We start from the raw sequence: 21,561 nt of genomic DNA on the forward strand, positions 1-21,561 counted from the left end.
CTGCTGAGGGCACCGGGGCTCAAGCAGCCGGCACTCACTTCCTCCTTCAGGTCACCGACGTGCTTTCAAGTGTATTAACCAGGTGGTTCTGAAACCTGACTTAAAATTCCTGGTCCCCTGAACGCACTCCCCTCCCCAGGCAGGTGATGTTCCTGCTGTGGGGTCCGGTGCCCTTGGCCTTGGATTTTCCCAAACTGTGTCCCCCCTTCTTCTAGCGCTGAATCCAGCACGCGGGCCTGACTTCTCCCTGGCCCAGCCTGATGGTGATGCTCCTGCATTTCTTGTTTTGTCCCACCCCCTCCTCCGCAACCTCTTCTGTTCCTTTTCCCCTTGGTCCAAGGGAAACCAAGCCAAACAGAAACATCTGTGAATTACCACTGGGTGTGAGCCAGGCCTCTGCTTCGCCAGAGGGGCATTCTGTTAGGGACATGGGCATCTTCTGGGAAACCTGGCTGTTTGCAGGCTAGTAGGACAGATGAAAAGCAAAGGGTGCCACAAATGACCCACATCCCCCGGGAGAATGGGCCCTGGACTTATGTCATTGTCACCCCCTCCTCCTTCTTGTGACAGTTCTGTCCCCCTCGGTTGGTGGGAGGTGTGTCAGGAGGAGCCACAGTCTCTCCTCCGGAGAGGAGGGATGGGAAGTTACAAATGTCTGCCCTGGGGACTCAGGGCAGCCCCTCTGAAATGACAGGCCCAACGGGGGAGTCACAGGAATGGGGAGCTGAAAGGACGTGACAATGACTTTCCTGATTGCGGAGGGGCTTCAGGTCCAGTGAAATTGCTCAAGAAATCAGAACAGTTTTCTGAAAATGAGCCACGTGTCAGAAAGGAAAGACGTACTTCGATGTGGCCATTGTGGGCTGTGAGTCCACGGGTGCTGATGGCTTTGCCATTGCTCTCCCCCCACAACACCCTAAAGGACGTTCTGTGGCCACAGACGTCAGCAGTTCCCACACTTCTTTTCTTTAATCTCAGGGGGCTCGTGTGCAGGGTCTGTTTTCCCGTCACGTCCCTGGGCACCCTCCTCGCTTGGGTTAGGAGAGGCCAGGCGTCCCGCTGACCACCTTCTGAGACCCCGAGAGCTCGGGAGAACTCAGAAGTGCTCTCGGCAGACGGACGGGGTACCCCGGCTGCTGCCTCTGTCCCCAAGGAACCACGGGCCAACTCCTATCTGGGACCACTGTCCCCTCTGGGCAACGGGCAGTAGAGCAGAGGGCTGAAGTGGACCAGAGTCCCCCAGAGCACGCCTGCCCGGCCCCAGCGCGGCCACTCACTTGATGGCGTAGGTCATGCGGTCCGGCCTCATGCACCTCACCATACACAGCTTCTGTAGGGCCGTCTTGTTCTTCCACTCCTTCGGGAAGATTTCCTTTTCTGGGGCTTCTGACTCCACAAACTTTTTCCACCGCTTGGCGGATCCTTCAATGTCGCTATCCAGGTTTTTGAACTCATCCATCTCCGAGAGAGCCTGGGGGCAGTTGACCCCTCCAGCTCACCCTCTGGCCCCGCACCTTCCCTCCCAGCTCTTCCTGAGGAGGAGCCCAGGGCTCTGGGGAAAGAATGAGCCTCTGGGCAAACCAGAGAGAGCGGAAGGAACCTGGGAGGGGGCCTCTAATCCAGGGACTGACTCGGCCGCTTTTCCTGAGGGTTCTGGAACAGGGGCCAGCCTCACCTCAGGGGACTACCTTCCTCAGATGGTTGCGAGCCGAGACACTGAGGGCCCCTGAGTGTGTGCGCCCAGAAATCTGAGGAATTCCCGTGACATTGCACTTGCCTGGAAACTGGAGGTGGGGGAGCGGTGGAGGGGCGACCCCTGGACACGCCCTGGGCCCTGCTCGGCTCAGCTGGCCACGTGCAGGGAAGGACACGAGGCCCCAGGAGCATTGTTGTATTCGGTTAGGAATGCAGAGCTCCCAGGAGCGGGCAGGCAGCGCTGCTCACAGCCCTACCTCTGGGGCTTCCCGCCTTTACTCCATGTCACGGCCAGTGGGTGGTGCCTTGTGAACCTCCCCAGTGGGAGCAGCAGGGAGAGGGGACAGTGCTCACGGCTGAGCACCCACCTTGATGCCGCCCCACCCCTGAGGCTGTAGGAAGTCCACGGGCGACACGAGCCCGGCCTTGAAAGGGAACCGCAAGAGGAAGTCCAGCTCGCTGGGATTCAGCTCCTTCTTCATGGACAAGACCTGAGGGGACAGGGGGGCTGCTTAGTGCCCCGTCACCTCCCTCGTCCCTTTGGGTTGGGGCAAAACTTGGTCATCACCTTGTTTGTCTTCATATTGTGGTAAAATACACAGAACATAAAATTGACCATTTTAGCCCTTTTAAGCATAAAATCCAGTGGCGTTTAGTGCGAATATTCACAGTGTTGTACAATCGTCACCACTATCTAGAGCTAGAAATTTTTCATCCCCAAAGGGAAGCCCATGTCATCAGCAATCACTCCCATCCGGACAAGCCCCCGGGGGCCCCGACGCTGCTGGCCCACGGACCCCTCTTTGAGCAGTGAGGCCAGGCCCTACCTGAAACGTCACTTGTGCCAGGAAAATGAGCTTGTCCCGCTCGAAGAGCCCGCGGGCCGTGTATATGTAGATGGAATAGGTGATCTCGTCTGTCAGGTTTATCACTCGCTGTTTGACCTCCTCGGCGGGGGCCGTCTTCTGGATGGCTTTCTCGAAGACCACGTTGAAGGCCTGGAAAAGGGCCACGGAGCGCACGGATGCTTGCAGGTCTGGGCTCTGAGGCCACTCCACGCTGCGGCAGTGGGCTCGGAACCCCCTCCCCCTGGGAGGGTGCCCCAGCACCCCCTACTTCCCCGTCTGCCCTCCGAGGGTGGCCCGGCACCGCCCCACTGCCCCAACGGCAGCCCAGGCGCAGCCGCACCTTGAGGGAGAACTGGTAGATGGGGTTAATCTTATTGAGGTCGTTCAGGATGAAATACAGCAGGGACGCCCTCTCCGCAGCTGGCCGGTAGTTCTCTCTTGCCTCATTGATTTTAACCTCTGTGATTTTTGCCTCTTGCACCTCAAAACAAACAAAAGGGGCTTGAGTGAGAGCCCTTTTGGACAACGCAGGTGAGCAGGTGGGCCCCACCCACCTGTCCCAAGCCCTTGGCGCTCTTGGAAGCAGTCCTGGGGGGCTTTCGGCAGGTGACCTGGGCACTGGGGCCACCCGTGCCCCTTGTCAGCCCAGCTGCCAACCCCGTGTGCTCTGGTGGGGCCCCCGGGACAGCTTACCTTCTCCTCAATTTCATTGGCTGTGTGTTTGGTGGTCTCCAGGTTCTCCACTAGGGTGGTGTCTCCCAGAAAGTTCCCGGATGCGGCCGACAGCCGGGCCAGCAGGGAGTCTTCCAGCTCTTTCAGAACAATCTTAAACTCGTTCTGGGACTTGGTGAGGTTCGCCTGCAGGAAGGGCAGACATGGGAAGGGAAGCCAGCCACGCGCGGCCCTCCTGCACCCCTGGTGCTCGAGACCTCTCTCCAGCTTAGCTGGGGCCAGACCCCAACAGGAGAAATGCTATGAGCCTGAGAGAAAGCCAGCAGGACCGGGGGACCCAGCCGGGCAGTGGCCATGCCCCAGCCTGTGCGGCTGCCTGTCATTAACCACCACGTGGCAAGGCCTCGGGGACCATGGGGGAAGCATGGGGCCTGGGACACCTCTGGCCCATGGTGTGGCTAAGACAGTACAAAGGTGTGACAGGCACACGGGCCAGCAGCAAAGACCATGCTTGTGGGACAGCAGTTTGGTGCTTTAGGACTGTCTGGGCACCGCTGGGACGCCTGGTATTTCACTGGAGCCGTCCTTTGATTTAGAATTACATTTGGGGGGCGACTGGGGAAGAAGAGTGACTCGTTGTGTTGTGCAAAATACAACGCAGTGTGATAAGCTGAGGTGCCTTCTGACGGGAGCTGAGGGCCAGGCACCTCACGCTGCCCTTCCCCCACTCTGACCCTGAGCTGGCCGGCCCTGCCCCCGCTGCGGCCACCAACAGGCCCCTTACCTTCAGCTGCTCTAGATCCGGGCGCTCTTTGGCCACCACAGCGGCCAGGAGCTGGTCCTCGAGGCCGTCCCGGGTGACCAGGAAGTTGATGAGGGTGCACTGGGCCTGCATCTCGGGCTTGTAGTGGGGGTTGAATTGCTTGGTGTGCAGGATGAGGCGGAATGTGGGGTGGTACTCCACCTCCTTGTCCCCAATCTTAATGAACCTGGCGGGTGGTAGGGGGAGGGGTGAGAGTGGCTCCCGGCCACCAGTGACAGCACCACAAACACAGGCCACCTTCCACAGCAGCTTGGTGGCCGGCCCAGTCTGAGCGGCCGCCTTGAACCCTGCCCTGCTCACCAGGAAGGGACTGCGACTTTCCTTGCTTAGTCCCCGTCTCTGGCCGGTGAACCCTTCTGCAAGGTTCTCCTGCTCAGTCTCGGGCTGGTTTGCTCTCATGTCTACAGCAGTGTTTTACTCAGCTTGGGCTGCAAGTTATCCTCACGGGGTCCCCAACAGAAATACTTGGTCTGGGCTCTGCCCTGAAGCCGTTGCTGTCAGAAAGACACCTGCTTCCCAATTCAGAACAGCTGCACGTTCCCAAAGCTCCCCGGGCCTCGAGCCAGGTCTGCAGACCCACGGAGGGGCTGCTCCTCTCTGACTCCGCTCTGCTTTACCGTTTTTCTGGTCAAGTTCACCCTTTGGGGCCTCTGTCTAACCACTCTATGGGCGTCACCCCCCTGCCAGGCCCTTCTCAGAGTCTAGACCTCAGCATATTTACTGCCACCTTTGCTCTGGGCTTCTGCACGCACCCCTGCATTTAAAGGTGGCTTGCATCAACTCTGACTTTACACTTTGTATGTTGATTTAATAGTTTGTATTCGAAAGGTAAAGTGTAAGCTCAATGCATCAACCAATGAGTGAAGAAAGAACTGTCTCCACACAATGGAATATGACTCAGCCACAACCGTGACTGAGGCACAGACACCCGCTAGACACGGAGGAACCATGCAAACATGACACTGCGTGAAAGAAGCCAGGACACAAAAGGTCACGTATCGTAAGAGCCCATTGACTTGGAGCGTCTAGCAAATCCACAGACACAGAGAGCAGACTGGAGGTTGCCAGGAGCCAGAGGCAAGTGCAGAGGGCACTGACTGCTCCCTACTACGGGCTTCCCTTCTGGGGCAATGAGAAAGTTCTGGAACTAGAGAGGTGCTGGTTGACAACGTTGTGAATGAGCCAAATGCCACTGACCTGTTCACTTTAAAATAGTTACTTGTATGTTATATGAATCTCACCTGAATTAATGAGAAAGCAGTGTAGGCTCAAGATTTGCAAAATGCATAAAAAGAGAAAGAAAAACGTGATCATAAGGATTACCACCTGGAGGTCATCGCTAAGAAGATGGTGTAGTGATTTGGAGGGGATGTGGCCCCAGGACATCCAGCCTCCCTGCTGGGAGCTGGGAGCTCCTTCATGCCTGGCAGCATTTTGTTGAAGCCCCTCCTGCCCACCAGGAAAGCAAAGGGAGTTCCTGGCACTCTCTTCCCGCTCGTGGCCAAACCTCTCCCCCGAGGACTTCACATGGGTTAGATGGCGGAGATGGACACGGCAACTCACTTTCCCTTTTTAATCGTGTTCCTGCCCAGGAGAGGGTCCAGAACGGGGTCCACGGTTTCGCCAATGTTCTCGATAAGCAAGGTGTCCCCTTCTGAGATGGCCTGCTCGATGCTGTCCAGGTAGCTGGGGGCACAGCATGGGCGACACTGAATGACTGGAAACCTGGTGACGGCACAGTTGTGTGCCCCCGGAGGCAGCCCTCGGAGTGAGAAGGTGCCATGAGGTGGCCAAGGGGCCAGCAGCTCATGCCCCTCTGAAACATGTCCCTCCCCGAGGGGAGCTAGGGGCCACTGTGTGATCACCCCTCTGGGATCACGGGAGTGGAGGTGAAAATGGAGCTGCATGTGGCTGCAAACGCGTATGGCGGCACACGTTTCCACACCTGCATCTCACCCGAGCTCCCCGGGACCCCAGGGATGGCAGGCAGGACGGCCTTTGTTACGGCCGTTTTCCTCATCTGTCATGAGGAAATAAACCACACAAGGGACGAGAGATGAGAAAATGACCAGCCTGCAGCCTCTTGGTCAGCGAACGGCCAGGCCGGACTTCAACCCAGGCCGGGAGTCTCGGTCAGGACCGCAGGTAATGAGGCAGGGAGGAAAAGAGCACCGAGTTTAATTCTGTACTCTTGGCGCTGTTCCCCAGGCCAGGTATTAAAAAGTAAAGCCACGTGTGGGCCAGCATTTGTACTTAAAGATCCGCCCATCATTTAACAAGTATGTCCCGCCTAAGGGGCGCTTCCCGGCACAGCCAGCGGCTGCCTTTGGAGCCCCCCACGTCCCGCCGTGTGGTCACCATCCGGCACCTCTTCTGCCCCAGGCGGATGGCTTTCAGACCATCCTTGTATTTGTTTTTGATCCACTTGATTCCTTGCAGCTGGGCATCCACGATGAGGGGCCAGCGTTCGGTGTGGCACAGGATGGTGGCGTTCTCAGTGGACATGCGGTCACTGGGGAGTCCCTGGTTGTTCCAAGTGGCCACATCGGCGTCATCAGTCAGCAGCCTCAAGGGGTCCAGACCTTCCGTGATGGGGATGGGGACCTGCCGAGGAAGCGCTCTTTCTTAGAAGGGTGACGTGGCCTTACTGCTTTATGGGAAACGTCCCCCCAAATAACAGGTGGATCTGTAGTAGATGGTGGGAGGGCTGGGCCACCTGTGGGAAGACAGCCATTCCCGCGGCCCTGAGCAGCCAGCGGGATGTCAGCGCCGGCCACGCTGGGCCACAGTCCAGACCCTGGATGGCTGCAGCATCCGGCTCAGCAGCGAAGGTGAGATGTGGCGGGGCCTGGCCTGTGATACACCTGGCTTTTCCTAAGGGATACACCTCTTACCTTCAATTGTTTTATATAAGGGATCCAAAACTTCTCCATCAGCTCGTTTCGGTATTTCTTGGTGAAATAGCCCACGTAGGAGACGAAGGCGGAAATCAGCAGGACGTCCCCGTACAAGGTGACCCCCTGGCTCTTGTAGCTCTCCACCGATTCAGCCCAGCGGACGTTTTCCGATGCCAGTCCTCCCACGAGCCTAACACGGGAACACGGGCAGAGTCAGCGGGGATCAGAAGAGAGAGCCAGCATCGCGGGGGTGCGCGGCTCGGCCTAGACTAGCCAGGGAGCTGTGGCCACCGTTAATTCCCGCGAGACCTCAGCTTCCGAGGCCTTGCTTCACTCAGAAGTTCAACAGTGGACCTGCTTTTGGGGGAAAAGTGCTGAAAGGAAGCAAGACTAACGCTTTCTGGGAAACTGCTCTCGCTATCCCCTGGCCACCTGCTGAGGCCATGGCTGCACTGACACTGCCTGCCATGTCACCGCACGTCCGGGCAGCTGCCAGACACCACTGCGCCCAGGCTTCTGCTAGTGGGAGGTCGGGGTGCTGGCCACAGGACAGCACGTGGAGCGGGGACTCCAGGGTGTCCCTTGTGCTTCTCAGGTCATTGGCTCCAGCACGGGTCCCCAACCCTCAGCGGCATGAGGCGAGTGTCGACGTAAATTTGTTCCAAGTACAGGTTCCCTGATTAGCCCCACTGTGGTCTGTCTTTGGTGGTATCCAAGCAGCCTTACTTCTCAGCGATCAAAAGACAGCTTTGATTTTCTGGGCAGGTGTGGTCAAGTGCCTCAAACCCACAGCAAGGGTGATGTCCACACTCATCTGGGCGCCAGTCTCAAGCAGCCTGGGGGTCTCCCGGGGCCCCCACGTCATGCTGACAATGACCACCTAGTGGTCGCCAGCCCCCAGGGGATGAGAAATCCCCGGAAGCTGTGCCCTAGACTGGACCCCACCGCTCTGGACTCCATCGGCAGGGCTCCTCGTACTCACTTTTGAGAACATGAAAAGGCAAGCTGTAAAGCCACGTGTCCAGTAGGGCGGCCTCCGGCCACTGGCTGGTCTGAAGGGAGGCGTGCCGTGGACACACACAAGGGCTCAGAGTGAAAACAAGTGTGGAACGTCTCTCAGGTTCATTCTTACGTCATCAGAGGTTGAAATGTCAGATTTGGGGTTAGATAAAATATATTATCGAAATCAATTTTGTCTGTTTCTTTGTACTGTGTTAAGGTGGCAGCTAGAACCGTGCAAACGACATATGTGGCTCATGTCCTGTGCCCACGGGCCAGCGCTGCTCTGGGGTCCCCTAGCGTTATGTACACTAAACCGTGAGTGAGGTGACCCTGGGAGCCTGCCCCAGCACCATGGGATGGGTGGCAGTGGGTCACAGCGGAACTCTGCCCGCGCGGGCCTCTGTGGACACAGTGTCCCCGGCAGGTCGGGGTCATTTGGGATTCGGCACCGCGGGAGGTCGTGTTTCCTGAAGGTCGCTGGATGTACGAGGCCCACCATGGGGGTGTGGCCGGCTCCGGGCGGTGGGGCTCGGCTCCTAATCAGACATGATGTTTACTCATCCTGTGACTTTGTGCTCAGAAAGTGAAAGGCTGGGCACTGCCCCCACACGGGGCCTGTTCCTCCTCCTGCAGAGGCCGTTCTGTGGGCTCATCCCTTTCGGGGGAGTGCAGGCTGGGGGGTGCCCGGGCAGTGGCGTGAGCTACCTGTTGGCCAGCGAGATCACCCTGTTGGTGGCGTCAGCCTCCTGTTGGCACTTGATTTTCTCAGCTGTTGCCTTTTCGAACGCGGATGTTAGGTTGCTCAGGTTGGCATTGAGTTCCTGGAGAAACAAGGTGGAAAGAACCTGGAACGGAGCTACGCGGGCTTTCCCAGCCACGTCCTGTGACGCTGGGCAAGGAACAGGGCTTCCCATAAGGGCCAGGGGCTCCAGAGCACGAGGGCCGCGGGCGCAAAGTGGCCTCCCGGAGTGACGGTCCCCGCGTGACGTACACTCTCCCTCCAGTTGCTGAATAATTCACGGCAGCGGGCGTGCCAACCGCTTTTAAGCAGAGGTATTGACCGGCAGCCGGGGGCAAGCGGCTTTAGCGTTGGCCGGGGCCGCCAGTGAGCGAGCACTTACGGCAACCTTGTTCTTGATCCGGGAGAGCTTCTCCTGCGCCTCTGCCAGCTCTGCATTAGCCTCCTCCAGGGCCTGCCTCTTGGGGGCCACGTCGCAGTAGACCTCGTAGAAGCGGACAATGTTGATGCACCAGGAGCACAGGCCCGCGGCGGCCGTGGACTTGGAGCGGATGAACTCGGGGTCGAAGGTCGGGTTGCCTTGGTAGGGCCTGGGGAAGGGACAGGGCACTGGCGTGGGCCCCACGGGACTGGACGCAGGTCTCCTACCACCTCATCACATGGGGAGCAGGAGCGTTGTTGACTTTTCTTTCCTTTTTTTAAAAATTTTTAAATCTGATTTCAGAAAGAAGGAGGAAAAACATGAAACAGAATTCTGGCCTCTGGAGGAGAGGGCTGTGGGGGCAGGGACAGCAGTGAGTTGAGGTGTACGTCCCGGATGAAAAAAGGAGGCCAGCGCTTTGATCCTCTCTGTTCCTGGTGCTTTCTATAGCTGGTCTCATTGTCATTCGTCAAGGACTCCACTCATGGGTGACAAAGCTAGGGTTCACAGGGGTCAGCAACGTGCCCAAAGCAACCCCGACGGGAAGGGAAGTGGAAGCACCAGGTGCCACATGTCAGCTTCCCAAAGGTTAGCTCCTGGAGCCGGCCCCTGCCTTGTGGGTGCCATCACCTCATCTTACTCTGGGGAAAAAGGCCCAGAGAGGCTGAGCATCTCTCCCTAGGTGACACAGCTCGGAAGGGGCAGCTCTGGGATTCACAGAGAACCAGGCGGTCCCAGAGCTCCCCCCAACCCCGGGAGACTTCTGCTTCCCTAGCGAGGTGCCCGGGTTCCCAGGATCCTCAGGGAGGCTCTGGCTCTCAGGCTGAGACTGAAAAGACACTACGATGCAGGAGTTACCTTATGAGAGAGACTAGGAAAAATGCCCGGAGGTGCAGTTTAGACTCTAGAAACTAGTGTTTTTTTAAATACCACCAACGTCCTTAAGCATAACAAACGGAACTATCAGTGGAAAGAATTCTGAATGGATAATTCAAAATATGATTGACTGGTGATTTGAATGTCGGCTGGGAACGCGGCCTGCCATCTCCTCCCTCTGGTGTATTTCACGCTTGTTGAGGCTAATGTGAAGGTGGGTTTGTCTTTCACACCCACACCAGACAGTGTGGGGTGGTAGCCGCACAGAAGTTTGCTGGGTGACGAGGAAAAGACATTCATCGTGGCATTTTTGTATGATGGCAAAAATGGAGACAGCCTAACTCCTTTACAGTGCAGGAGCAGTGAAATGAATTGCGATTCAGCTGTGGCAAGATTATACAACAGCTAAAAATGAAGCTGATGAAGTATTTTAATAACACATGGGACAGTATTTCCCCCCAACAGTGTTGAGTAAAAAATGAAAGCAGAATAAATAACTGCATAGATACAGTATTATTTCAACTCTAGAAAAAAGATGGAAATATCCCAAATGTTGATAGTGGCTGCTCCCTGGTGGTAAGCCGGTAAAGGTTTTCTTGTCTTTTTTCTTCTCTTTTAAACTATTTATCCAATATTTTTCAATTGTCCAGCTCTCTTCCTCAACAAATGGGAGCCTGAAGCTGTTGGGGGTCTCACCTGGGATCGTGGGGTCATGGGGGTGTGACTCTTTCTCAGTCAGGGTCGGGTGGACTCTGAACTTGGGTTGGCAGGGGATGTCCAGGCAGGTGCCACATGAGACGTAAATGGTGGGTCTGGAGTGCTTACAAGGGGAGTGGCTCATGAACGCTAGTGTGTTGCAATTTATGGGTAAAACCTGGAAGTCCGTCCCCTCTGCCAGTTCCCTCTGCCCCCACGGTGACACAGCCAACCCGGTTGAGTGTGTCCCTCCAGACGAAGTGCATTTCCAGGTGCAGCTGGATTGGCCCAGGCTGCCACTGGCTGTCTGGGGGGGCTCCACCTTGCTCCTCAAACCCAAGACCCTGCCCCACCCCCAGCAAGCAGAGGCTTCCCTTGGGGCTGGCGGGAGAAGATTCCAGGGCCACTCAGCACCTGGACTCTACGGGCCCCAACAGGACCAAGACCCAAACGGCGGCGCACGCGGCGTGGCCGCGCCCCGACTCACTTAAAGGCTTTCAGGCAAGTCTCGGGGATGTGCTCCTTGTCAAACTTTTTCAAAGAGTCCAGGAAGGTGTCCACTTTGCCCATCATGATTTTCGCAGCCTTCCAGCTCTTGTCCTTGGGGATCTTGCCCCCAGGCGCAGTCAGAATCATCACGGCGGCCGTGACATTGACCACGGCGTCCGGTGGGGACCCGAAAGACTTCAGCTCTGTGAGGTTGTTCTGCAAACGACAAGCAGGACAGACCTGAAAGGGGGGCCTGGAGGCCCCCAGTGACGACCCCAGGGAAGCTGCCGTGAGCGTGCCACCGCTTGAACTGACGGCCGCGGGGTTTCCTCTGCACTCGGGCTGGGTCCCCATTTCTTTCTTTTTCTTCCCTTACCTTGTTCAGAGTGTCAAGAGCTTCCTGTGCAGCCATCAGGGCAGGCTCTGCCTTGGCCAGATCTGTCTCACAAGCCTTTTGCTTCTCAGTGACATTCTGGAAGGAAACCAGAGAGGAAAGATCAATGCGGCTGGTCCATCTGGGGCTGTAGGGGAGCCCTGGGCCCCGCTTCACGCTCACTGGGTCACCAGTCTCCGCCTGGAGCCTGCCTCCTTTGTCCCTGGCCCCTCAGCCCTCAGGTCTCAGTGAGCCCGCAGTGGCAGACTGGGGGCTCATGAATGTGAACTGCTCCTTCCACCGGCTCCAGCTTCCAGGCAGGAGGGGAACTTGGGGCCACGCAGACGAGCCCTGGCTGCGAGGCTTTGTTGACTCTTGGAATGTTTCAGAGGCACAGCTCATCCTTCCGCTCAAGAAAGTGAGAGCATCTTCAGTCACGCACGCACTCATTCATTCATGCACATGTTCATTCATTTGTGCACTCATTCATTTATCATTCATCTATGTGCCCATTCATTCATCCCTGCGTTCATTCAGGCTTGTGTGCGTTCATTCACGCTTTGGGTCAGGAAGAGCCCTTCTGGGCCTTTGGGTGCCAAGCAGAGAGACCAATGAAAGCTTGATGACTATCAATAAGAGCATCTGAGTGATAACAGAGAGCAAAGGAAGAGGCCATAATGGCTGGCACTTTACAGGGCACTGAGGAGGGACAGTAGGAGAGGGTCTCTCCAAGTCCTGTCCCAGCCAGGACAAGTGACTTCCTGGCGACTCCTATTCTGCACCTGCTTTAGGGACAATGAGTGAACGACTGAGGGAACGGGGTATGGAAGGCACCGACGGGCCGGCTACAGCCTTCACCCACGGAGCACTCTGGGGGCCGTTTCTAGATGCAGGCGTTAGAGAGGGGCGCACGCCCAGACGTTGGGCAGAGGTCACAGAGCTCAGGGTGCAGGTCCTGGCTTATTCAGAGTCTGGCTGGGAGCTGGACTACGTCACGGGCTGGTTTTGAGTCCTGGGCACACTGCCAACCACGCCGAGCCTCAGTTTCCTCACCTGCCTGAGAAGGCTGAGGTCGTGCAGGTCACAGTGAGAAGTGGAGTGGATCTCCAGAATACCCCATTGGGCCCCTCCCCTGACTCCAGCTCCGGCCCTGCTCCTGTCGGCCTTGGAAGGAGGCCGTCAGGCCGTCCTGCCGTCCTTGTTCTCCATCTCAGGAGATGGCCGACAATTTCTGGGACACTCTTCATTTAAACACTCATGCAGTCGTGTGGCTGATGCCACAAAAGCATGCAGGGAGGGGTGATGAAAAATCAAACCAACAGGGACAAGGCCCTTCAGGGAGGACCCTACCCTGCCATTGACATGGGAACCTCTGGAGGCGCTCGGTGCTGGAGGCCTCTCTGAGGCCCAGGGCCCCAGTGCAGTGTCCCCAAACCTCAACGTGCTCAGGGATGGCCCGCACCTTGTCAGTGCCTGCACAGCGGTTCCTGGGCCTGAAAACCTGCATTTCTTACCAGCTCCCGGAGATGCTGCCACCACAGCCAGGGATCAGACTCTGAGGCATGTGGCTTCCGGGGTGCATTTCTCTAAAGGATAGCCCCCTTCTGACCCTGGGGCCTTGTGCTTGGGAGACCTGGCCCTCAGAGAGTCCTGCTGGTTTGGGTGCCCTGGGGGGAGGCCCAGCCGAGCAGCCCGTCAGTGGCTCTCCTGAAGCCGTCCCCGTCTCCTACCTTGTTGATGACTTCCACCTTGACCTCTTCCTCATCGGCAATGGCCTTCTCCTTGCTGACCTTCTCTGTTTCCACACCCACCACATGGATCAACTTATCCGCATTCTCGTTCTTCTGCTTGAGCTCAATCTCCTGAATTGCCAGCTTGGCTTTTAAATCATCCACCTGAGGAACAGGCACAGGGGCTGGCTTGACCTGCCCAGCACTGTCCAGCATTGCCTGTGGCCGGGGCAAGCCGGCCTGGCTCCGGTTCAGCGGGGTTTCCGCTACAGACGGGGTTCGGGCTCAGGCCCCCTTGGGGGCAGAAGGACCGTGCCGTCCCCCACCTGCACCTTCGTGTCCCTCGGCGGGTCACGCCTCAGGCAGGAAAGCCGTGGCTGTTTACCGGGCTCCCTCAGATGCCAATAGTGGGCAGTAAAAACAAAAGCCGGCTACACCTCGGAGGGGACTTAAAGCCAGCAGAAACCTTGAAATTTAATATGGCGTGAAACAAAGCATGGCGGGAGCCTTTCCATCTGGGCACAGCGTGAAGTGTGTTTTGGAATGGATGCATTTTGATGGGTGCCCCATTCAACGCGGGCCTATGTAAAGCACCCAACGTAGTGTGAGCATTACGACCACATTTTTTACATCAAACCTACATGCTCTCTCTGGTTTCAGAGTGGAAGTTCCCCAGGGCAGGTAACCGTGTTCATCTTACTTCCTCTCGGAACCTGGGTCCGCGCCCCTGTCCTTCCTACCTGAGAAGCCGTGCTCTGCAGTTTCATCAGCCCGTTTTCTAGCCTTTCGATTTTGGCAACCAGCTCCATCTTCTTCTTGGCCAGCAGGTTCTGGTAGAGTTTGATCTGCTCCAGGAAGGTTTTGGGCGTGGTGTAGTTGAAGCGCCGCTCGGTGGCCAAGTACACCTTGGACATCTCGTTGACTGTTGTGTGCACGTAGGCCATGAAGAGGCTGATGGAGTCCTTGAACTCCGACTATGAAGACAAGATGGGCCATTTGTCCCGTTCCCTGATGGGCATGGCGTTGTTCCTGCAGGGGGCCCTGGCCTCCCGCTCGGAGGGGCCCAGGGGAGAGGAGGCTGCTGGCCACAGTGAACCAGCAAGGTGGGGCTTTCCTCCCTCGCTGGGGACTCTGGATGTGTTGCAGCCCCTCTTTCAACCTCAGCGGTTCAATCATCAAATGAGTCTCCATACAGCAACACCGGCTGGGACCGCCGAGGGCGTAGCTCCGTGCGGGGACACAGCTCATTATTGTTATTTTCTCTCTGGGTCACACATACTCACTCACACTCACACACCTGCAAACTGGGCAAGGCGCAGAGCCTGATGATGTGTTTGAATAACTAAGGTCATTTGGCAAGCATTTAGTGTGCGTGTTCTGTGCTGGGTCTGGGGGTTTTAGTAAGTCCTTTGCCAGCCTCCTCTGTGCTCCATCCATGCCAGGGTTACGTTGCCCACCACCTGGGCCCGCCCCACTTGCCCAAAGACAGGCACTGGGAGCTTTGCCCCAGGACCTGTCCAAGCAATGTTAATTTTAATTCAGGTTCATTTGGAAATGTGTTCATTCACCACCGCACGCTTCTCCAGCATTTACTCCTCTGCCTTTGCTGGTGCCAGTGGTGGGTGGGGGCATTTCCCGCTCCTAGGAAGCCTATCTTAGGGGCTAGAAACCCACAACTACGTTTCACTCGGGGCACAGATGGAACTTCGGTCGTAACTGCAGTCCATCCTGAAAGTGAATGCTCCGAAGATGATGAGCAGGGGAATTGACCCATCTTAAACTAGAGGAAAACTTAATTTCAGGTTTATGTTATCCTACCGTAACTGAATATGCGTTAGAAATAAATGAGACATGAAAACAAAGTGTGACTTATCCTGGGGCTGCGGCTCATCCCTTTCCCTGGCCGGGTCAGAACGCACAGACCACTGCTAGGCCGGCAGTTAGCTCAACAGTGAACTTGGGCACCATCTTTCAATATAAGAAAGATACCACAAAAGAAAAAAAAGGAGACTTCTCTTTTCCTCTTTTCGCCCAGTGTACTAGTCACACCCTCTAAGAAGGGCAGGTCAAGGAGAGCAGAGGCAAGCGGAAAAAGTGTGCGCCCCGCGTGCACTTATCACAGTAAATCCAGGCTCTTCAACGAGCTCCAGCTGGGGACTGCGTGAGGTCCGAGCTGCCCAGTCTGTTGGCACACGGGTGTCGGCCCTGCTGGACCGGCCTGGCGGGGTGTGGCCACATGGGCCGGGGACCCCGAGTTGATTCAGACGACGTCCCCTGGCACAGTAACACAAGGCCCAGACACCACCAACAGCGGCACGCCTTTGTTTATAATTTTGTTCAACGGGAATTTTTTAGCAATAATATTGTTTTCTAAAAATATTGCATTAAAACATCACTGATCTGAAGTACGGAGGTTTTTGGTGCCCTTAAATGTTGTGCCCAAGGCGAGTGCCGCACGTGCCTCACCCTAATCGCAGCCCTGGAGGCAGATGGTCGGGGATCCCTCCCCACGGTGTGGCAGGTGCTTCTGGCCCTGTGAGCGCTGGCACAGAGGGTGGCAGGGGAAGCCGGGCCCAGTGTCTCACCTGAACCCCCTCAGTTTCCTGTAGGAAGCGGGCGCTGACGGACACCAGGGCCTCCTCTGGCCACTCGTGGAACCAGTCGATGGCCGTGCAGTTGACCACAGCAGGGAATTTTCTTGCCCGCACACGCAGGACGGAGCCCACGGGGGAGAAACACAGAATCACCTGTATGCAGGACACAGAGTAACCGCTCAAGGGGGCCGGCAGGGCCGAGGGCAAATTGTGCCACTGTGTAGAAAGCTCATTTACAGGAAAAAGCACTCTGCGTGGTCTCAGCTCCGCATGTCTGGAGAGCATGTTCCCACTTCCGGGTCCATGGTCAGACCAGTACACCGCAACGACGACCACTCCACTGACTTTATAACTCTCGCTAGTAACGTCAGGGAGCAGGGGTCAGCCCCAAGCCCTCCTGAAGTGACCCCCAAAGGGGGACGAAAAAGGCTGGATGAAGGCTGGCGTGGGGGGATGGGCCTCCATGCTGGGCAGATGAGGCCCGAGAACAGGAAGGGCCTCAATCCTTTGAGCAGGTCTGGTCCCCAGGCACACAGAGCCTCCTTCAGGCCCCCACGGGTGGTGGCTGATCCCCAGACAGGCTGGTCTCCCTAGGACCCCAGCTGCAGAGGGTTCTACGGACACGTCCCTTCTGCTGGACTGGGGACCTCCTGCTCACTGCGGCCTCAGCCTCCCGGCCCCTCCCCATGTAGTCCCTTCTTCCCCAGGCGTAGCAGCTGGCTCACTGGAAGTGGTTGTTGCACTGAAGAGCTAGGCGGGGCACTGGGAAGGGAGTCAGGCTAGGGAGCATCTGCTGGGGACCCCCAGTGACTCTAGTCCCCCAGTGACATCCACTGATTGGACTGTAACCACTGGGGAGACAAAGAGGAAACTTGCTTTATAAATTACACCAAGCAGGAAAAAATGAGAGCCAGCTGGTGCCTAGCGGAGCTGTGGGGTTGGACCCTCACCGGGTCAGCACCACAGGGCTGCTCATGAGAGGGAGAGAAGTGTAACAGAGTAGCTCAGCCTCCTTCCCCTAAGCGGGAATGCTGAAGGTCAAGGTGTACTTTTCTTTTTACACTTGCTGAGTGTGTGTGTGTGTGTAAAACACTTTTTGGGGCCACAAGACACCTCTAACACCCCACGGCCATCAGGCCACCCCACCGTCCTCTCCTAATGGATTTCCTTACCCTGGGAGGGAACGGCCCCCACCTGGACACAGAGTAAAGAGCCGGACCCTAGCAGACCCTGGGGTCCCCCGTGGAAATGGAGACCCTACCTTAAGCTGCCTGCGCACTTTCTCAATGAAGAATTTCCAGCACAATTCCCGAGTGTCAGTCATGCCGAGGGACTTCACGTGTGGGCGCATGGAGGAGATGATATTCTCCACATCGTCGTCCCCAAACAGCCCAGGGATCTCCCCTGAGGCCAGCAGGTCATTGATCAGCACCAGAAACTGCTCCTCAGCCACCTGGGAGTCTGTCATCAGGAACACGGAGGGGACGTTCTTCACCGCCGCCTTTATGTACTGAGCGCCCAGGTCCATCTGCACCCGAGGAGGACACACTGAGAGTCGTGGCCAAGACGATGTTCGTTCAGAGGCGTCCCCACCCACCAGGAAGGGACACCTGCAGAGCAGCGGCCTACGGCCTGTGCATGCCCTGGGTGGGGAGCACCCCATCACAGCAGCACTATTCACAACAGCCCAAAGTGGGGGCACCTCCGGTCCGTGGACAGACGTGTGGATAAAGAGTGGCCAACCCACACCGTGGAATGTCATTCGGCCCGGAAACGGAAGGAAGTTCTGACACATGGATGAACCTTGGAGACATTGTGTGGAGTGCAATAAGCCAGACACAAAAGGACAACTACTGTGTAATCCCACTTATAGGAGGTCCCGACAGAGCCAAAGTCAGAGAGACAGGAAGCAGCAGGGTGGGTGCCAGGGGCTGGGGGAGGGGAAGGGGAATGAGTGTGTAACGGGGACAGTTTCAGTTTGGGAAGGTGAGGACGGTCTGGAGAGATAGTGGTGGAGATGGCTGCACGACAGGGTGAACGTACGTAACACACTGAGCTGTAGGGTTAGAATGGTAAATGGTGTGCTATGTGGGTTTCACACACACAAAAGGGGAAGAAAACCCTTAAATGGAGACCCTGAGGGAGGCCCCAGATACGTGAAGCACAGGCTTAGACTGGGAAACTGGGCACTGGGAATAAGGACTAGTCCTCACAACTTTGTCACTAGTAGGATTTAGACATAACTCGACAAAGTCATTGCACAGCTCTTCTGAAAGAACAACTGGAGAGAATGGTAAAAAGAGAAAAGCATGTTACAGAGCAGTATAAATAGCGTGCTATTTTTGAAAAGTACTCCAATTTACATGTGTAAATGGTGAATATACATTAAAAATGCCTGTCAATGTCACCTTCCTGTGAATTTTCAGGGTTTTGGTGACTTGCTTATCTGTAATGTTTAATTTCTCTATTAGACCTATGGGCCTCTGTAAAATCATTTAAAAAGCTTTAAAAGTCCCCACTGTAGGCGGCCCGAGTGACTCACTTCTGCCCTCAGGAAGTGAGCCCACCTCCCTGCGTTCAGAGAAAAACGTCGCCACGGTCCCTTATTTGGAGTTGACTGGCATGTTAATGAATCAAAAGCAAGCCTCAAATTCCACATATATATATTTTTAAGATTTTTAAAAAATTTTTATTGGGGAAGGGGAACAGGACTTTATCGGGGAACAGTGTGTACTTCCGGGACCTCTCTCCAAGTCAAGTTGTCCTTTCAGTCTTAGTTGTGGAGGGCGCAGCTCAGCTCCAGGTCCAGTTGCCGTTGCTAGTTGCAGGGGGCGCAGCCCACCATCCCTTGTGGGAGTTGAACCTTGTGGTTGAGAGGACGCGCTCCAACCAACGGAGCCATCCGGGAGCTCAGCGGCAGCTCAGCTCAAGGTGCCGTGTTCAATCTTGTTGCAGGGGGCACTGCCCACCATCCCTTACGGGACTCGAGGAATTGAACTGGCAACCTGGTGGTTGAGAGCCCACTGGCCCATGTGGGAATCGAACCTGCAGCCTCAGGGTCACGAGCATGGAGCTCTAACCACCTGAGCCACCCGGCTGGCCCCTCAAATTCCATATTTTTGACAAGGGAAAAACAATCAAAGGGAAGTCCCCAGCGCGACGAGCAGAGGCCACAGGTGGGATTCGAGCCGTGGCCGTGCCCCTGGACCCGCACAGCCTTGGCGTGAGCCTCTCTTCTTGTTTTGCAGCCGTATATGCGCAGGCCGCTGGCGGAGGCTGACAGGGCCAGCCAGGATGAGTGATCTGTATCTTCTAACTTCAGGGTCTGACTGTATGCATGGGCCCGCAGTCACCCCTCAGGAGCATGAAGGAGAGTGGCTGCTTCCAGGTGGCAGTGAGAAGGCAGGTCTGGCAGGTCCAGGAGAACGGCTGAGGGCTCTTCACCCCTGCACCAGGAATGACCCAAGGGAGAAGCTGCCAAGTCCCACCAAGTTCAGACTTCGAACCCTGTTAGACTGGCTCAGGCAAGGCTCCTGCTTGGAGAGAGCGAAGCTGGTCACTGCCGGGTCCCGGTCAGAGTGGCTGACTCTGGACAGGCCGATGGCCCATAAAGGCCCAGGAGCGGAGACGAATGGCCCTGCTGTGCATTCACTCCTGCCTTCAGTCCTGGCCGCTGATCCTCTCTGGAGATGGCGGCGTTTGCTGCACCTTCTCCTGCTGCCCCTTCTGTTGCTCCTGCTCTCTGCTCTCCCCTCACGGCCCAGGAGAGTCTGCTATGGCCACGACCACAGGCCCCTCCTCATCCGTGTTCTGTCCTGCCCAGAAGCTCTGCAGCCTTGACCTGGGGCCAACCCCACCGTCTGGAAGCTCAGCCCTCTCTGGCCTTCCCGGTCACAGCTTCCCACGGAGGCACTTCCTCCATCCCTGCTGACCAGGTCTGTGCCGGGGCCTCCATCCTGCCCACTCCGGAGGTTCTGCCCTGCCCCAGGCGGCTTATTCTCTCTGCATGGTCTCCTCCACTCCCATCCTCTGAGGCCCATCCTCTATCCCGAGACCTCCGCCTCCCATCTTTCCTGCCGTCCCACCATGCATGCGCAGTTTCATGTTGGCCAGCTCCTCCCAGTGTCGCCTAATTCCTCAGACGCCCTCATCTGTGAAGCAGCAGCCATTTTCTTGGTTTCTCCCGGCACTTGTGTCTTGGCTGCCCCATTCTCCTCCTTCCTCATCTCCTATCTGGTTGGAGGCACCATCGTGTTCATACTCGCCCCAGTGCAAACGCCATGTCAGCCCTTGACGCTCATGTCAGCCCAAGGCCCTTGACGCAAGGGCCAAGGGCCTTGATAATGACCCACGCAGCCCCACACCCGGGAGAGAGAGAGGTGCCTGTGTGACGTGCTCAGGAGAACTTCAGTTCTGGTCGGAGGCGCCACGATGCTTTGTTCTGGACGAATCATGTTTGACTAGCACGCAGCTCTCCAATCGACCAAGGTTTGCAGAAAAGGGAATCAATAAAAAGCCTCGACAGATGTCTTGGGGATGGGAGACCAGTTTACGCTAACGTTTGTTTCATTAATTCAAAGAGCAGCCACCAGAGTCCCGAGCGTGTGGTTGGACGCCTAGCAACGGTCCTGCGTCATCGACTCTGCAGACTTGGGAGGGCGGCAGAGGCAGAACGTGACCGGGGCAACAAGCTCATCCCCTCACGGCTGTTCTGGCGGGTAACTTCATAGAGTCCAGTCTACTGGGTCGAGACCCACACTTCCTACCACCTTCATCACTGGCCAAGACGTCTCCTGGCCTTTACTGTCTAAGACGCAGACCCCGCTAGTGGCACTCAGAGCCTCCGGGCTGGACACGGGGTGGGGGGTGGGGTGGGAGGAGTTTTCCCTGCTCCCCCCACCCCCCAAGGTGGGCTTTTTGAAAAGCTGCATCTCACCTTGAGGTCTGGGACCCCGTAGCCCTTCCTGAGGGTGATCTGGAACACTTCCAGGGAGCTGATGAAGGCGGCCAGGCGTGAGAGGCTCTGCTTGCCGCTGCCACCCACGCCCACTAGCAGGGCGTTCCCACGGGGGGACTCTAGGATTCGGTTGATCCTGCAGACATGCGACACCGCGTCCTCAAACAGCACCTGCAAGGGCCAGACTCGCATTAGCATCTCACTGGGTGCGTGTGGGCTGGCCTTCCACAGCATGGAGCCCCATGTGTCCCCCAGTAGCATTTGCCGCGAGTCACGCAGCCCCGGAATGCCATCAGGCGTTTACGATGAGACGGGCACGGGGGCCCATGTCCCGGACCCTCGCCCATGCTGTCAGCTCGAGCCCCACTCACCAAGCTCATGGCCGCGTTGACCTCATTGTAACTGTCGAGGGCGTCCACTAGGATCTTGTTCAGGTGAGCCACGTCGGTGACCGGGAGGTATTTGGCATCCCCGATCCCTTGAGCAAAGTGGCAGAAGATGTTGGGTTTGGCAAATAAGAGCTCATCACCAAGATCCTGCAGACGAGAGGTAAGCCACGTCTGTGGTTTGCCCGGGGACACACGGTGCACACACATCAGTACCAGCAGCCCTAGCACCTGCCACGGTGCTTCAGGAGGCCAGGCCAAGTCTCCAGGGGCCCAGGCCACTGCTGTCAGGGGCCCTGCAGACGGCGCCGGTGGGATGGTCTGATCCCCATCATATAAGGAATAAACTAATAGTCCAAAGAA

At 56.8% G+C, this 21,561-nt stretch overlaps 1 protein-coding gene across 1 annotated transcript in view; it reads right to left on the reverse strand.

Annotated features, from left to right (window-relative positions):
* Window positions 1-21,561, reverse strand: part of DNAH17 (dynein axonemal heavy chain 17) — a gene marked incomplete at its 5' end in the record, with an annotated part of 105,661 nt that overhangs the window by 16,211 nt on the left and 67,889 nt on the right. Inside the window, 19 exons of the mRNA XM_081027368.1 lie at window positions 1,278-1,471; window positions 2,064-2,186; window positions 2,523-2,693; window positions 2,884-3,024; window positions 3,237-3,401; window positions 4,000-4,204; window positions 5,602-5,724; window positions 6,407-6,642; window positions 6,933-7,125; window positions 8,643-8,758; window positions 9,059-9,266; window positions 11,157-11,374; window positions 11,535-11,630; window positions 13,262-13,426; window positions 14,002-14,235; window positions 15,847-16,008; window positions 17,117-17,383; window positions 20,792-20,983; window positions 21,184-21,348. Coding sequence (XP_080883494.1) covers window positions 1,278-1,471; window positions 2,064-2,186; window positions 2,523-2,693; window positions 2,884-3,024; window positions 3,237-3,401; window positions 4,000-4,204; window positions 5,602-5,724; window positions 6,407-6,642; window positions 6,933-7,125; window positions 8,643-8,758; window positions 9,059-9,266; window positions 11,157-11,374; window positions 11,535-11,630; window positions 13,262-13,426; window positions 14,002-14,235; window positions 15,847-16,008; window positions 17,117-17,383; window positions 20,792-20,983; window positions 21,184-21,348 — 3,374 coding nt within the window. The remainder of the gene's footprint in view (window positions 1-1,277; window positions 1,472-2,063; window positions 2,187-2,522; window positions 2,694-2,883; window positions 3,025-3,236; window positions 3,402-3,999; window positions 4,205-5,601; window positions 5,725-6,406; window positions 6,643-6,932; window positions 7,126-8,642; window positions 8,759-9,058; window positions 9,267-11,156; window positions 11,375-11,534; window positions 11,631-13,261; window positions 13,427-14,001; window positions 14,236-15,846; window positions 16,009-17,116; window positions 17,384-20,791; window positions 20,984-21,183; window positions 21,349-21,561) is intronic.

Source organism: Rhinolophus hipposideros, assembly GCF_964194185.1.
Source record: "Rhinolophus hipposideros genome assembly, chromosome: 20".
In the NCBI taxonomy this organism is placed as follows: domain Eukaryota; kingdom Metazoa; phylum Chordata; class Mammalia; order Chiroptera; family Rhinolophidae; genus Rhinolophus; species Rhinolophus hipposideros.